General features: G+C 38.7%; 1 protein-coding gene across 5 annotated transcripts in view; it reads left to right on the top strand.

The window, feature by feature from the left end:
- The window catches only part of TULP4 (TUB like protein 4), a 147,952-nt gene that overhangs the window by 69,921 nt on the left and 63,385 nt on the right, over nt 1-14,646 (top strand). For all 5 annotated transcript variants that reach the window (XM_085217118.1, XM_085217119.1, XM_085217121.1 and 2 more), the window contains exon 3: nt 14,311-14,439. In XM_085217118.1, the coding sequence (XP_085073244.1) occupies nt 14,311-14,439 (129 nt within the window). The remainder of the gene's footprint in view (nt 1-14,310; nt 14,440-14,646) is intronic.

Below are 14,646 nucleotides of genomic sequence, written 5' to 3' on the forward strand. Positions count from 1 at the left end.
TCCTTAGCCTGCTTTTTGCTTTGTCTTCAAGACTGAAAACTTAAAGATTAGTGCTTTTTAATTAAAGTGTGCAGTTCCAGCAATGTGAGGATTTCTTCTAGTTGATGTTTTTTTTGTGCTACAATAGTAAAGAAAGCAGCAATTCTTCCTTTCCAGGGTTGTCAAGTTTCACTATTGCAATTCTTCTGTCAATGTAACAGATCACATTCCTTATTTATCACTCTCTTGTGTTCTCTGTAAAGTCAAATAGAAGTAAAACTACTCGTCACTTGGCCAGCTGCATCATGACCATCCCTGAATGTGTTCAAAAACCGTTTGGATGTGGTGCTCAGGGATAGGATTTAGTGAAGGGTTGTTAGAGTTAGGGTAGTATGGTGAGGTTGCAGTTGGACTTGATGATCTTTAAGGTCTTTTTCAGTCAGAGCTATTCTATGATTCTATGATTCTGTGACACTGTTTTTATTTCATAAGAAAGGAAGATAAAGGTGCTAACAGAGTTAGCACTGAATACAGCCCATACAGAATTGCAGACTGGCCAAAGCAGGAGTGGCATTTTCACAGTCTGCTACTTGGCATTTCTTAGAGTATTGCTAGTGTTCAAATTGTCAGAGATTTGTATTGCATCCATCCCAAATGAAATGGGCTGGTGTATCTCAAACCTGAATCAGGAATGATGGAATTCACAGGAATTCACCTTATATATTACCTACCTTTGTGTAGGTAACATATAAGGAAATAATTAATGGTAGTTATCTGGTGTCTTGCTTATAATTATATGCTAAACTGAATGTTTTGTTTGTAAATATTGGGATTTTTAATTATTCGTATTGTGGTCAGAGCAGGGGATTGTGATACTTCAGAAAAACAAGAGATGGGTGCTATTTCAAAGTAAAAGCTGAAGAGCCCAGAGAGCCCAGTTTGCTTCTCTGCATCTAGCTCATGGCTTTTGTGCCTGTCCCAGCTCCCTGCATGGAGTCTTCCAAGGTTATCTGAATTGCTCATTCCTTTCTTGATCTGTACCTATGATCTGTAACTGCTTGGACTACAGATTTCTACTCAGCTTGAGTTACGCACTCAAAATAGTACATAGTTATTTAAGAGCTGGTTAATTCAAATAAAAAAAGTGGGAGTTATGTCAGTGAATTAATATATGGTGATGATGAAATTCAACAAGTGTTGATTAGTTGTTCTTAAAGCTTGACATTCATTTACAGGAGCTTCTTTTACATAGCTCAGATGTAAATGTAAATGTTGATGATGTAAAGTGATCTTGTTTTATACCATCTGTAAAGCAACTTTGTTAGACCTTAATGAACACTGGGATCATAGATTTTTTAATGTAATGTAGCCCAAATAATTGAGAATTTTAAATTTGATGTTTTTTTGTTGTGGACAGATACTTGGCCTTAGATATTTGAAGTCAAGAAACTGCCAACTCTACACAGGTATTGCATCTGTGTTCTTTTTAACAGCAGTGGATCTTTCCTAATGACGCTCATCAGTGGTTTGTTAGAGAAAGGGATGGCTGTTTTGCTCTGCAGTTGTTCGTTAGGTGAAAAAGTGGTCTTTCTTTATTGTGGAGCTTTTATCTATACAGAAACTAGAGCAAAGTGAAATCTTAAAAACGAGTGAGATGGAAGTGCTGTTCTGGTCTTTGTTTATCCTTATAAACATTCAGATCTGCTTTATTTTTAGAAAACTCGGGATTGTCTCTGCAATTCTAGGGAATATGTATGAACAATTAAGCAGAAGTATCTTGCAGGGATGCTTAAGGATAGGAAGACTCTTAACTTGAGATAGTAGTAGTGTACAGACTACAAAGGAATTTCCCTGACTGGAAAAAAAGCATGACGTAGGTCCAATAAAATATTCTTCTGTGGAAATAGGTATTTTTTTCTGTGAAAGTTCTTTTGCATTTTAATAATTCTTGTGAAGAGATAGGAGGTGAAAATTAACCGTAAAAACTTATAAGCCTTATCACCGTAGTTCTCTGGTCTCTTAGAGGGGAGAAGCAGCAGACCTCTACTAGTTTCCCATCCAGGAGCAATACTACACAGACAGCTTGTGCATGTGGATGGTTGGCTTCATGCCTTAATTCATTTCCTCAAATTATACCCAGCTATTTCCCTTAATACCCCTTGAAGATATAGTTAGAGAACTTATTTAAATGAGCACAGGTATCCAGTTAAAAACAAATTGCTAGCAACCCTCATTTTTCATTTCTTGCATGCAACTTCCAGTTCTGACAGAGCTCCTCAATTGCCCAAATACATTTATTGTATGTACACTGGATATAGCCCATTCCTGAAGTTTTTAGAGAATATCCATTGTCCCCTATGTCTTTTGAAACCACAATTATGCATGGTGATTCTGAAGTGGAAAGAGCAATTCCTTTGGGTCTGGTATAGTTAGCATTTTCATTTACTCCTACTCATGTAGGTGTCTTGTTTGTTACCTGTGAGGGATAACAGGAATGCTTTCCTTTAAGGTAAGTAATCAGATTACGTGTTATGTTCTGTGAATATAGAAAATGGTTATGTGGCAAATCCTTTTAACATTGGGTTTAATACATGTTGGGGGTGTCTTTCTTGACTTCAAGCATATGACTTGAGCATTGTAAGATTTGTAAAGCTTTAGAACATTTCTGAGTCCTCATGATGGCAGTTTACTATCAAGGTTCCTAAATGTATTCAGTGAGATGTTGACAGCCTAGATATTTTTAAAAATACTTCTTAGTCACATTGAGTACATTCAATCCTCAAAGCAGTTATCAAAACAAGTTTTACTTGCAGTTGCCTACTTGCCAGAATCACCCTCTTGAGTCTTTAAAGGTCGAACTGCCTTCTATTAGGAACTGGATACCAACTGTATAATACCTTTTAAAAATAGATGTATGTGGCAGGTGGGATGCCCACCCCAAGATACCTTTTAAAAATAGCCATATGTGGCATCCGTCTGCAAAGCAAATAAACAGAACTTGCTGCGGAATCAACACTTCCCAATGTGTGAGCAACTGTGCTGTTACTTGCAAAAAGTACCTGCTGCTCACATGGAGAGCAAGGGAGCAGTGAGTGAATCATAGTATCGTCTAGGTTGAAAAAGGCCTTCAAGATCGTAAAGTTCAACCATCAACCTGACCTACTGAGTCCCGTCACTCAACTGTGTCCCTTAGTACCATATCTACACAGCTCTTAAATACTTCCAGGGATGAGGACACTGCCACTTCCCTACAATGACACTATTCATGAAGAAATTCTTCCTGGTATAGAGTCTAAACTTCCCCTGGTGCAACTTGAGGGCATTGTCATATTCTGTCACCTCAAAAAAGAGGCTGACTCCCACCTCTCTGCAACCTTCTTTCATGTAGTTGTAGAGGGTGATGAGGTTTCCCCTCAGCCTTCTTTCTGTCCTATTGTACAGTCCCAGTTCCCTCGTAACTCTTGTGGATGCTCCATCCCTGGAAGGCCAAAGACAGATTGAATGAAGCTTTTAGCAACTTGGTCTGGTGGGAGATGTTCTCATCCACAGCAAGGAGTTGGAACTAGATGATCATTAAGTGTCCTTTCCAAATCATACCATTCTCTGGATTTTTATGGCATTTTCTCGTAACAAAATGTTCATCTCAGAGAACACATTCATTCACCAACTTTTAAACCACAATCTGCGAACAGCTGCTGCCATAAGCTGGCCATTTTTCTCTTCCTAAAAATGCCCTGCATTCTATATTGAGAAATTAGGGCCTTAATTCTGGGTCAGCACAGATTTCTCCAGCTGTCATTGCTTTTGCAGAAAGCTACAGTAGTGAATGTAACTGCTCTGGAGAGCTCAGGAAAACTTTTCTGATGCCAAGGAAGGGATTTGCAATGCTCTGTGCATCCTGGTGGGCTGAGCTCAGTGTGGGAGGTGTCCCACAGACACCTTTGAGCAATGCATGCTCCAAGGCATGAAGAAGATCGTGTGTAATTTTTAGAAAACTGTATAGACTCAGTTCTTGACTGCTAATACAGCTCTGGTCTTCTCTCTTACAAATGTCCCCTCCAATACAAATGTAACCCCAAATATGGTAAATTATCTCTGGCACAGCTATTTTCTAATCTATAGGAAGAAAAAACACATTTCTTTTCCTTAATGGAATAATCACCTTCATTAACTGCAGCTTTCAGAAAACTTTTCCCGTGCTCTTCAGTGGCAGCAGCGACTTCACTTTGAAGTCACTGTGAAAGTGTGAAAGGAAAAGAAAGCAAGAAATTTAGACACTTACTGTTCTAAATTAACAGATCCTTTGCTGCAACACCATATTTGCAGTTAATAGTAGCATTCTTCTTAGTAATAATTCCTTCATGCATATTGCACCTTGGAAATCAACAGCAGTGTATGTAAAGTGAAACACTTCCACCTGTGTGCAATGTTTCTGGGAACAAAAAGTCAAGGCCCTGTGTGTGAGAGGTCAGTGGGGTTTTAATTAGGGAAGGTAATATAAGAAAAGTAGGATTGGAAGTTGAATGTGCCACCCCAAGAGAGGCAAACTAACTCTCTACCATAAGTGCTGATCTTTTCCCTAGTACTGGTAGCAGAATCACAGAATTGTAGGGGTTGGAAGGGACCTCTAGAGATCATCGAGACCAACCCCCCTGCCAAAGCAGGTTCCCTACACCAGGTCGCACAGGTAGGCGTCCAGGCGAGACTTGAATATCTCCAGAGAAGGAGACTCCACAACCTCCCTGGGCAGCCTGTTCCAGTGCTCCGTCACCCTCACCGTGAAGAAGTTCTTACGCACATTCGTGCGAAACTTCGTATGCTGCAGCTTATGTCCGTTTCCCCTCGTCCTGTCTCCACGTACCACTGAAAAGAGACTGGCCTCACCGCTATGGCCGCCACACCTCAGATATTTATAAACCTGGACCAGGTCCCCTCTCAGTCTTCTTTTCTCAAGGCTAAACAGACTCAGTTCACTTAGCCTTTCTTCATAGGGGAGATGCTCCAGGCCCTTCACCATCTTTGTGGCCCTCCGCTGGACTCTTTCCAAGAGATCCCTGTCTTTTTTGTACTGGGGAGCCCAGAATTGGACACAGTACTCCAGATGAGGCCTTACCAGGGCAGAGTAGAGGGGGAGGATCACCTCCCTCGATCTGCTGGACACGCTCTTTTTAATGCACCCCAGAATGCCATTGGCCTTTTTGGCCACGAGGGCACACTGCTGGCTCATGGCCAACCTGTCGTCCACCAGGACGCCCAGGTCCCTCTCTGCAGAGCTCCTCTCCAGCAGCTCATCCCCCAGCCTGTATTGGTGCATGCAATTATTCCTCCCTAGGTGTAAGACCCTACACTTGCTTTTGTTGGACCTCATCCAGTTTCTTACTGCCCAGCTCTCCAGCCTGTCCAGGTCTCGCTGAATGGCAGCACAGCCTTCCAGCAGGAAGAATACCTACATAATGCTCGTCATTGGCATGACTGAAGTTGTTTGAATTGAGAGAATTATCATGGCATTTTTGTCATGACAAGAAGTGGAGGCTGTATGTGAAGATGAAAGGAAGAAAAATTACAAGCAATGGATTTATGGCGTGAGTAGTTAGGTGGGAGACACTTTTGTAGACATTGTTTTAAAAATACTGATATTTGAAAAATATCTAAACTTCAGGTTTCATTTAACTAAATATATACAGTACTAGATTTCCAGAAAGCAGTGAGCTCATGTGCAGTTGTGAACCACAAAACTGCTTTTATCTTTTAAAGCAGCTGAAAACTCCTGTTTTCCCTTGGAAAGCACTGATTGCCACAGAATGCACATAGCTGATTCATGTGAAATCTGTGTGGATGGATCTCGTTGCAGGACAGGTGCTGGGATTTTTACAGTGATCAGTTTTTGTCACCTTTTGCAGTGATGAGAAACCTGCAGGGTTGATCTGGTGACTTGTCCCAGATAAGGGAAGCAGTGGCAGAGCTCATATCCAGGCTTCAGCTCTCCCCGCTCAATTTCCCAGCTGGAGAAGTGAATCACTTCCCAGATTCTTTTGAGAAGCAATCCTACAGCCTTTATTTGAACCAGTTTTGTTTGGATTGGTGGGTTTAGAGTCAGAAACAGCACTCTAGAGATGAGATGTCCTTGAAATCCTGTATAGGATTAAGCATTAGTTATAGGTAATGTACAGCAAGGAGCACCAGACTGTTGCTTATTTTATGCTCTCATTTTCACTTTTAAATTATATTTTAATTATAGAAATCCACTTTGATCAACTAATTTGAAGTTGACAAATGTCCAAAATTATTGTAGATTCCTCAAGAATTTAATGGAAATGTACATTCATGTACATGCCCATGTTGTTTGTAATGAATATAGATGCACAGTATTTATATATCTGTATCTATAATGTACTGAACTGTATTGGCAAGTAAAGGTAGTTACTGGTTTGTCTGATCCTTTTGCTTTTACATTTTGTTTCTGTTCCCTACTGTGCAGTCATCTTTTGCCTTTGATATGGGTACTTATACATCTCTTCATCTTTGTTGTCTTTAGTAAACCAGCGTGGGCCAGTGTGTGGCATGCACTATATGCATGTATTTATGTATGTTTGTAAATACAACTGAAGATCAATCTACTTACTAGGAAATTGCATAATATGATTGCTCAGAAGAGCAAATGGGTGATGTTGAGGTGATCCTAGGTAGATTTTCCAGTCCCATTTCTCAGTACGTTGTTCCAATATTTATATGTTTCTTTAAAGATAAAGGTACTTTCTTAAAAGTACAGGATTGGAAGAAGCCTTCAGGTAGACGGACTCATGTACTCTGCGTATGTATGCATTATGAAACATTATCATCTTTAGCAGTTTCTCAGAACAGTCAGGTCTCTCGTCCTCATTGCTTGGAAAGTGGACTTTCAATAGCATTAGAAATGTAGTATGATATATTAGGGGGAAAAGTAATCAATTTCATAGAGTGTTTAATATTCTATATGCTCAATTGAGTTATAGTGCATCAAATCCTGTCCTCCCTGCAAGGATTTGACTTGTAGTTTCAGAAATGTTAACACCAGATAAAATAACTCAGCTCTCCTTTTGTGGGAAATCATGTAGTAATCGAGTTGTCCATTAAGTGTTCTCCATTCCTTATTGCTGCACTGCTCCGTGTACAAGCAGATCTCCATATCTTATGTTGCTAAGGGAAAAGCAGTGCTGGAGACTTGTATCTTTAGAGCATATGCCTGCTCTCCAGTAAAATGCATGGAGGAACAGAGATGAAAAAAATGACTCACTACATTGACTGTCATTTCCTTTCTGTAATAACATCTTCCTAAATTTGATAAGGAACTCTAGGAACTAATTGCTTTAACTATTTATCCATATATTTTCTCTTGATGCTTGTCCTTTGCCTATATAGCAATTACAGACTACATAATTTAAGAATAGCAGAGGTAAGATGTCAGTAATGAATATTGTAAGGCAATCTAGATTAAGGACTTCTGTTCTTGGAGGATTGATTGGTATAATATTTTCAGCTACCTCCTCCAAAAACTGTCATGATATTAGTAATAAGAAAAGCTCTCAGAATATCATAAGGTTTGGCAAAGTCTAACATTGTGCTAAAATATGTGGAGAAAAAAAATGGTCAGTATTACATAATTAAAATCACCAAACATGGCTTCTGTTGGGAACAAATCACATTTGCTATAAATGACATATTTGCCACTTCAAAATTGAGATTACTCAATTTATTTTTTATTTTTTATTTTTGGATCTAACACCTTGATTTGCAATAATGAGCCAAAAACCAAAAACCTTTAGGATGAAGTGAAAGTGGAACTTTTAAAGCATAACTATAAATAAATAACTAAAAAAATAGTCTGTTGCTTTTTTGAAGTAGCATTTTAAATTCCTTTGCCATATGACGAGACCTTTACCAAATGGACTGTATGGAGTGTCTGTGAAAGCAATAAGTATCTGCGGTTTATAAACTGTACTTCATATCTGCACATTTTTTGCTGAGAAGTGTTATCAATTATTTTGGCTTTCATTATCCGTTATTCTAGAAGTGAGTGCATATTAGTTAAAATGTTTTTCCTACTAATTTTATACATAACCAACTTTTTTAATGTTGGGAAGTACAGATCTTGAGTCAGCTGGGGTGACAAGATAAAAATGCAACTGAGAGAAAGCTGGAAGGAAGCCAGACAAAAGATAGATACCTCAAATAATCAGAAATTTTTGATAATAGTCACAAAAGTTGGATACCATCAATTTATATTTCTAATCGACTGCAGCTTATCATATGATTTCCAAGGGCCAAGATTTCACCAATTATAGTGTTGTTGATGATGAATAGACAAGATCAAAATGTCGTGAATGTGCAGGTCCTGACCATGGTGCAGAGAGGCTGCTGGTGCCCTGATGATCCCAGCAGGTGGCTAAGTTTTTATAGAGTTGGTCAGAATCTTTACAATTAAAGTATTTGGTTGAAAATAAAATTTGATCAAAGTAGAAGCTTTTCATAAAAAGAACCAACCCTGTGTCATTTGGAAATAAAAATAAAAAACCATGCAGTTTCTACTTGTTTTAAATTATTTTTTCAAGTTATATGTATTTTATATTTTTAGTCATGATAATTCTTTAACACTTAGAATATGTATGTAAGATTGCTTTCTGTCTGCCACAGTACAAGCAAAGGAATAGCCACTGGTAAAAAGTCGTGCTGCCAGCTTTCTGTGGTCTCTTATTAAGTTGTGCTCATTCAGAAGTTTTTTTGGAGATGAATGGTTTCACTGCAGAGTTGATGGACACTAGCAGAGCACGGCAATTAGTGCTGTACACAGTGGAAAGTGATGTCAAGCTGAGTAACAGAGGTGAATGTCCATCAGATTGCATGTCCTCAGTATAACAGGAGGGACTGAAAACAGCGTTCTCCCCAGGCCTCCTTTTCTCTTGTATGCATGTGCATGAGCTTATAAGTAGGAGAGAGACAAACTTTTTAAACAGTGTAATAGTGATAGGACAACGGGGAATGGCTTTATAATAAAAGAGGGAAACTTAGATTAGATGTTAAGAGCAAATTCTTTACTCAAAGGGCAGTGAGGAACCAGCACAGGCTGCCCAGAGAAGATGAAAAGATATGAGTGACACAGAACTGAACATTATAGTACGGCAGGGTTCAATGGGAGAAAAGGAAGAAATACCTTCAGAGCAGTTTTATCGAGGAATCGCTCTAAAAATGGGACTCCACCCGCTTTGTCCTCAGGGCACTGTGATAACCCACTGTGTTTGCATTCGGGCTTCTTTAGTCTCTGTTTGCCATTTCAAACTTGGACTTCTAAGAAATAAAAATTTAAAGCAGAAGTTGAAACAGTTTGTAAAACAGTATCTTTGCTGCTTCACGTAGGCAAATTACACCTGCTTTCTTACAAAGTCATGGAATCATAGAATGCATCAGGCTGGAAGGGACCTTAGAGCCCACCCAGTCCCAACTCACTGCTGTGAGCAGGGTTTCCCGCCCACCGGCTCAGGCTGCCCAGGGCCCATCCAACCTGGCTCTTGAGTGTCTCCAAAGATGGGGCACCACAGCTTCTCTGGGCAGCCTGTGCTGGTTCCTCACTGCCCTTTGAGTAAAGAATTTGCTCTTAACATCTAATCTAAGTTTCCCTCTTTTATTATAAAGCCATTCCCCGTTGTCCTATCACTATTACACTGTTTAAAAAGTTTGTCTCTCTCCTACTTATAAGCTCCCCTTAACTATTGGAAGGCTGCAGTGAGGTCTCCCTGAAGCGTTCTCTAAGATAAACAAGCCCAGCTCACTCTGCTTTTCTTCATAGGAGACGTGCTCCAGTCCTCTGACCGTATTTCTGGCTTCCTCTTGCCTCGCTTCAGCAGCTTCACATCTCCTTGGGCTATGAGTCCTAGGCCTGGACACAATACTGCAGGTGGAGGCTCATGAGGGCAGAGCAGAGGGGGACAATCACCTCCCTCACCTGGCTGCCATCCATCTTTTGCCTGGGATACAGTTGGCATCCATGGCTGCAAGAACGCACTGCTGGTTCACATCCAGCTTTTTGTCCAACCCAAGACCTTCTCTGCAGGGCTGCTCTCAGTGTGTTCTTCCAGACTGTACACATATTCAGGATTGCCCTGACTCAAGTGCAGTGTTGCACTTGGCCTTGTTGAACCTCATTAGGTTCACATGGGCCCACTTTTTAAGCCTTTCTAGGTCCCTCTGGATGGCATCAGAAAGCAAATACAAAGGAGAAAGGGGAAAAATGAGAGTGAAAGCATTAAACAAAATGACACATAGCTTATTGAGGTGTAAATGTACCGAAATATTTCTATATTGTACTTGACATTTTTGAGTTAGAAGTGTTCTCTGTCCCTACCTTCCATTGTGTCAACTTCACCACTCAGCTTGGTGTTATCAGCAAACTTGCTGAGGATGCACTTATTCCCATTGTCTTCGTCACTGATAATGTTATTGAAGAGCACTGGTCCCAAGGCTGACCCATGGGAGTCATACTTGTGACCAGCCTTCAGCTGGATGCATGCACAGATCCACTGACTCCAACCACCTGGCTACGACCATCCAACCAATTCTTTATTCACCAATTAGTCCAGCTTTCAAATCCTTCTCTCTCCAATTCAGAGTTAACAATGTGGACCGTGTCAAATACCTTTCACAAGTCCAGGTAGATGACATCAGTTGCCCTTCCTTTGTTTATCAGCATCATCACTCCTTTGTAGAAGGCCATAAAAATGTAATATGTGATAAGTCTTATATTTTTTAATGTCTAGTATGAAAGCTGCAGTGGAGTCTTAATGACAAGTCCTTATTTTGTGGTGAAAATGATTTCAAAAGGTTTTATTTTTTATTGATTGTGCTGCTTGTAGAATTATAACATACAGACAGTTCTTAGGGAGAGTTTTCAGCACCATTAATGTAAATTAAATTTAATTCAAAAAAATCAAGTTGGCAGAGCTATTAAAAATAAGGAACGTTCCACTTTTCAAATAAACTTTCCACCATTAAGCATTGTCCAAAAGGAGCTCAAAGAAAACATAAGACTTTGATTCAAAAGTTCATTGAAGTTCATGGCAAGAATCCTATTTGCTGTGATATACTGGCCTTTACACTGTACTTAAATGAATATATTAGGCTAGGAGTTCCTTGGAGTTTTATTCATGGGAGATAATAGCCTGTATGAGGTACCAATTTAGAAGCTGATTAATGTCTGCAATACAAAATTTTTATAGAGTAGAATATGCACCATTTGCAATTTTTATAGTTAATTTTAAATAAATAAACAAGCAATATGCATAGGCTATGCAGACCACAAATAGTCCACAGGCAACTTTCTTTGGCACACCAATGTTTTTGTTCTTTCATTGGAAGATGAAACATTTTAGCCCTTGAGTGCCTACAAGAAGATGCTGAATAGGAAGAGGAGAACCGTAAAGGTAGGAGAAGTAAAGATGGGGCCCCTGTGAGTTGTAGCTGTTAGTGAAAGTGATGTTATCTTTGCATTTATGGGTTCTTGGTAAAATTTCTTTTTCTGGAGGAGTAGATCAAGCTTATGCATTGTTTAAGTGCACTGTCGATGAGGCATGTTTTCATGTTCTTTACATTCTAGACAATGTAAAAGCCAAAAGTCACTGTAATACTCGGGGTAATTCTTCTTCCTTTCTTTATCTCAGCTTCTATATTGTAAGTGCCTAAAACAAAATTGGAAAGACTCAAAGCAGCTGTGGAGTCAGCACCTATAGTCAGATGTTAAATGTAAATGATGGAAGTGACCTTCTAAAATGATAACATTTGTTCTGTGTTTTAAGAAGTTGAATTTTCAAATTACAAAATTACTTACTTATTGAGCGTGTTATCAGAAGTCATATAAAATCATTGTCTCACTTTCATTTGTAATTACAAAGCAGCAAGATTATTACTCTTAAAGCCAGGGGCTTATTGGAGTTTTGACCTTCATAGCTCACCAAATAGAGGATTTGGAAGTTACCAATTTGTATCTAATTGGGAAGGAAGGAGGAGGACTCTAGTTAATCATGCTTACATTCAAATGTGTCCCTGGGTTTTGTTTTTATCAAATTGAAAGAAAATATATGTTGCACTGAATTTGAATCAAAAGTTATCTTCAATCTTTAAGAAGGCTCATATTTAAAACAGAAAGGAGGCAAACCACGCCAAGGTAACTCTTGCCACTTTTCCCCTAATTCTTTTCATTAAGTCAGCTGGTATGGCTAATCTGTAAAATCATATGTTTGTCTCAAATCTTTGTCAGATAAAACAGCAATTTTGAGGCATGTAGTAAGCTTGATTGTGTTCACTGAAAAGCCTAATTTTATTTGAACAAATAGTTTCGTCTTTTTTTTTCTAAATCCTCTAGCAATTTATTCTGTTCAATCTATGAAAGGTCCAATGTGAGGATTCCCTAAGCACTAGAGATCTGATTTTGACTGATTATAAGTATTTTTTGGTCTATAAAGGAAATTGTTAGCCTTACCAACTCCCAGTCTTGAAGATGAACATTCTTCAGAGTTATCTTGATGTTGTATATGAGGTTTTCATGACTTCTTTGGTAATATTGGCAAGTACAATTATGTAGTTATTGTGTTTTGTCTCAGGGTGGATGAAATGATGGCTGTGATTTTCAAGAAATAGAAAAAAAATGAAAAATTAGTGCTGTTCTTGTTTAGACAGAAGAGACAGAGCGAGTCTTCAACCAAAATACAGCTGTTGGTATTACTGTGCTGGAATATCTTATTCACTTCTCTTCCAAGAATAAGCAAACAAAGCAAACAAAAAACCCCTATGTATGATATAATCCATATAGTGGTGTTTTAGGGATGAGTTCTACTTGATTCGAGGAGAGCCAGGAATTTTTCTGCAAAATCTCAAATGCAGAATCTCCCTAGCTTCATAGCAGCAGGGAGATAGTTTGTCTTACTTCTCCACATAATTTTGAAGTCTGCATGAAGAAACTGTTTTCTTTTAGTTGTTTAATTGTTCAGTGGTTGATTCTTCAGGCATGGAGGGCTACATTGATTTGTACATTCTGTAGTGAATACGCTGCAAATAAGTATAGCACTCCTTAAGTGAATGTAAGATCATCTTTTTTTTCAGCTGTTCAGTTTTGGTTTCAGACATACATATTTATATCTTTATTCTGAAAATGACTTCTCCTTTCATTGTGAAATGTGGTGGATTTGTCTATTCAGAGTTCATTTCAGGACTGGAACATTTAGGATCATCGTTGCTTTTCAGTGAAGAGGAGAATATATTCCAGGGAAGTCTTTCACTCTCTTTGCTGTAATTATGTGTTTAGGTTTATGAAAAAGCATAAACCTAGATGCCCACTAAGTAGTTAAAATTACCATTCTGCTGATTGATAATTCAGTATTTGTTTTATTTATCTGCACTTGCTGTATCTCTGTAAAGGAATGGGGGAGAAACCTTCTTGTGTATGAATGTGAGCATCCTATCCAAATCTGAATGTTTTGAAATAAATCTAATTTGGAACAAAGGTTTTAAGAAGAAGTCATTAACAGAAGGTTTAACTGGATGGTTTTACAGCTGATTTCTGCTTCAGGCAGTAGGATGACATATGTTTTTTGCTTCAGTTCTATGGAAGATCTCCTTGGGAGATTCTCTATTTGTCAAATTGATATTAATTACAAATCAGAGAGCTGTATGACAGGTTAGACTTGATTAGATTCTCCAGAAAAGCCCAGCCAGCCCTAGCATGCAGAGAAGAATCTACAGCTGCTTTGTATTCCTTCTCCACTCTATAGCAAAGCAACTTTTCTATGAAATTTCTATGTTTTAATGATCTGTGACTATATTTTTGGTGTGTGTCACTAGTGATGTGAGTATTCAAATTGAATCTGCTGTCAGTGCATCCAATTTGGAGTCACCAGAGTTGAGGATTTGAGATGGGGTCCAACAGACCCTGAGACTGTGGAGGGGGAAATCATTTGAAAGAGGGTTGGGTATGGGGCATCTGGCTTGCCGTTTCTATAATGAAATGCTACATACTACCATAGAGTGTGTTTTTAGATGAAAGCATGTGGTGCCTTCCAAAAAGGTCTGATAGGAAGAGGGAAGAGGAAGATGGGAAGAACGCCTGCATTTCTGACAGTCATGACAAAATGGTTCCAGCTGTTTTTGAAAGACGCTTAATGCTGCGCTGAAAATTGCTATTTTGTATATCTTCTTTAGAATTTAAATGCAGTGTTGTTTATTTGACATTATTGTTTAAGTTCTTCTTGTAAAATTGTTAATGCTCTACACAGCTTTGGTAATGCTATTTTTGTTTTGTAATCCTTTCAGGTTGTGCTGGTTAGATGGAATGAACCATTTCAGAAATTAGCAACTTGTGATGCAGATGGAGGAATATTTGTTTGGATACAATATGAGGGCAGATGGTCTGTGGAGCTTGTAAATGATCGTGGGGCACAGGTTGGTATGCATGTTTTCTCTTCAGTCCAGAATTATGAAGTCCTGAGAGACAAAATGAAAAAGATAATGAGTACTGTTTTATACCTTTTGAAAAACACAGGAGAAAATGAAACATTTCTTTAATGAATGGAGTATGCAAGAATTGTCTTCGAAAGGACAGCTGCTTCACCTGATTGCTGTAAAATCAGTTCCGCTGGGCTAATAGTT

The sequence above is a fragment of the Meleagris gallopavo genome, chromosome 2 (genome assembly GCF_905368555.1).
Source record: "Meleagris gallopavo chromosome 2, MGAL_WU_HG_1.1, whole genome shotgun sequence".
Lineage (NCBI taxonomy): Eukaryota > Metazoa > Chordata > Aves > Galliformes > Phasianidae > Meleagris > Meleagris gallopavo.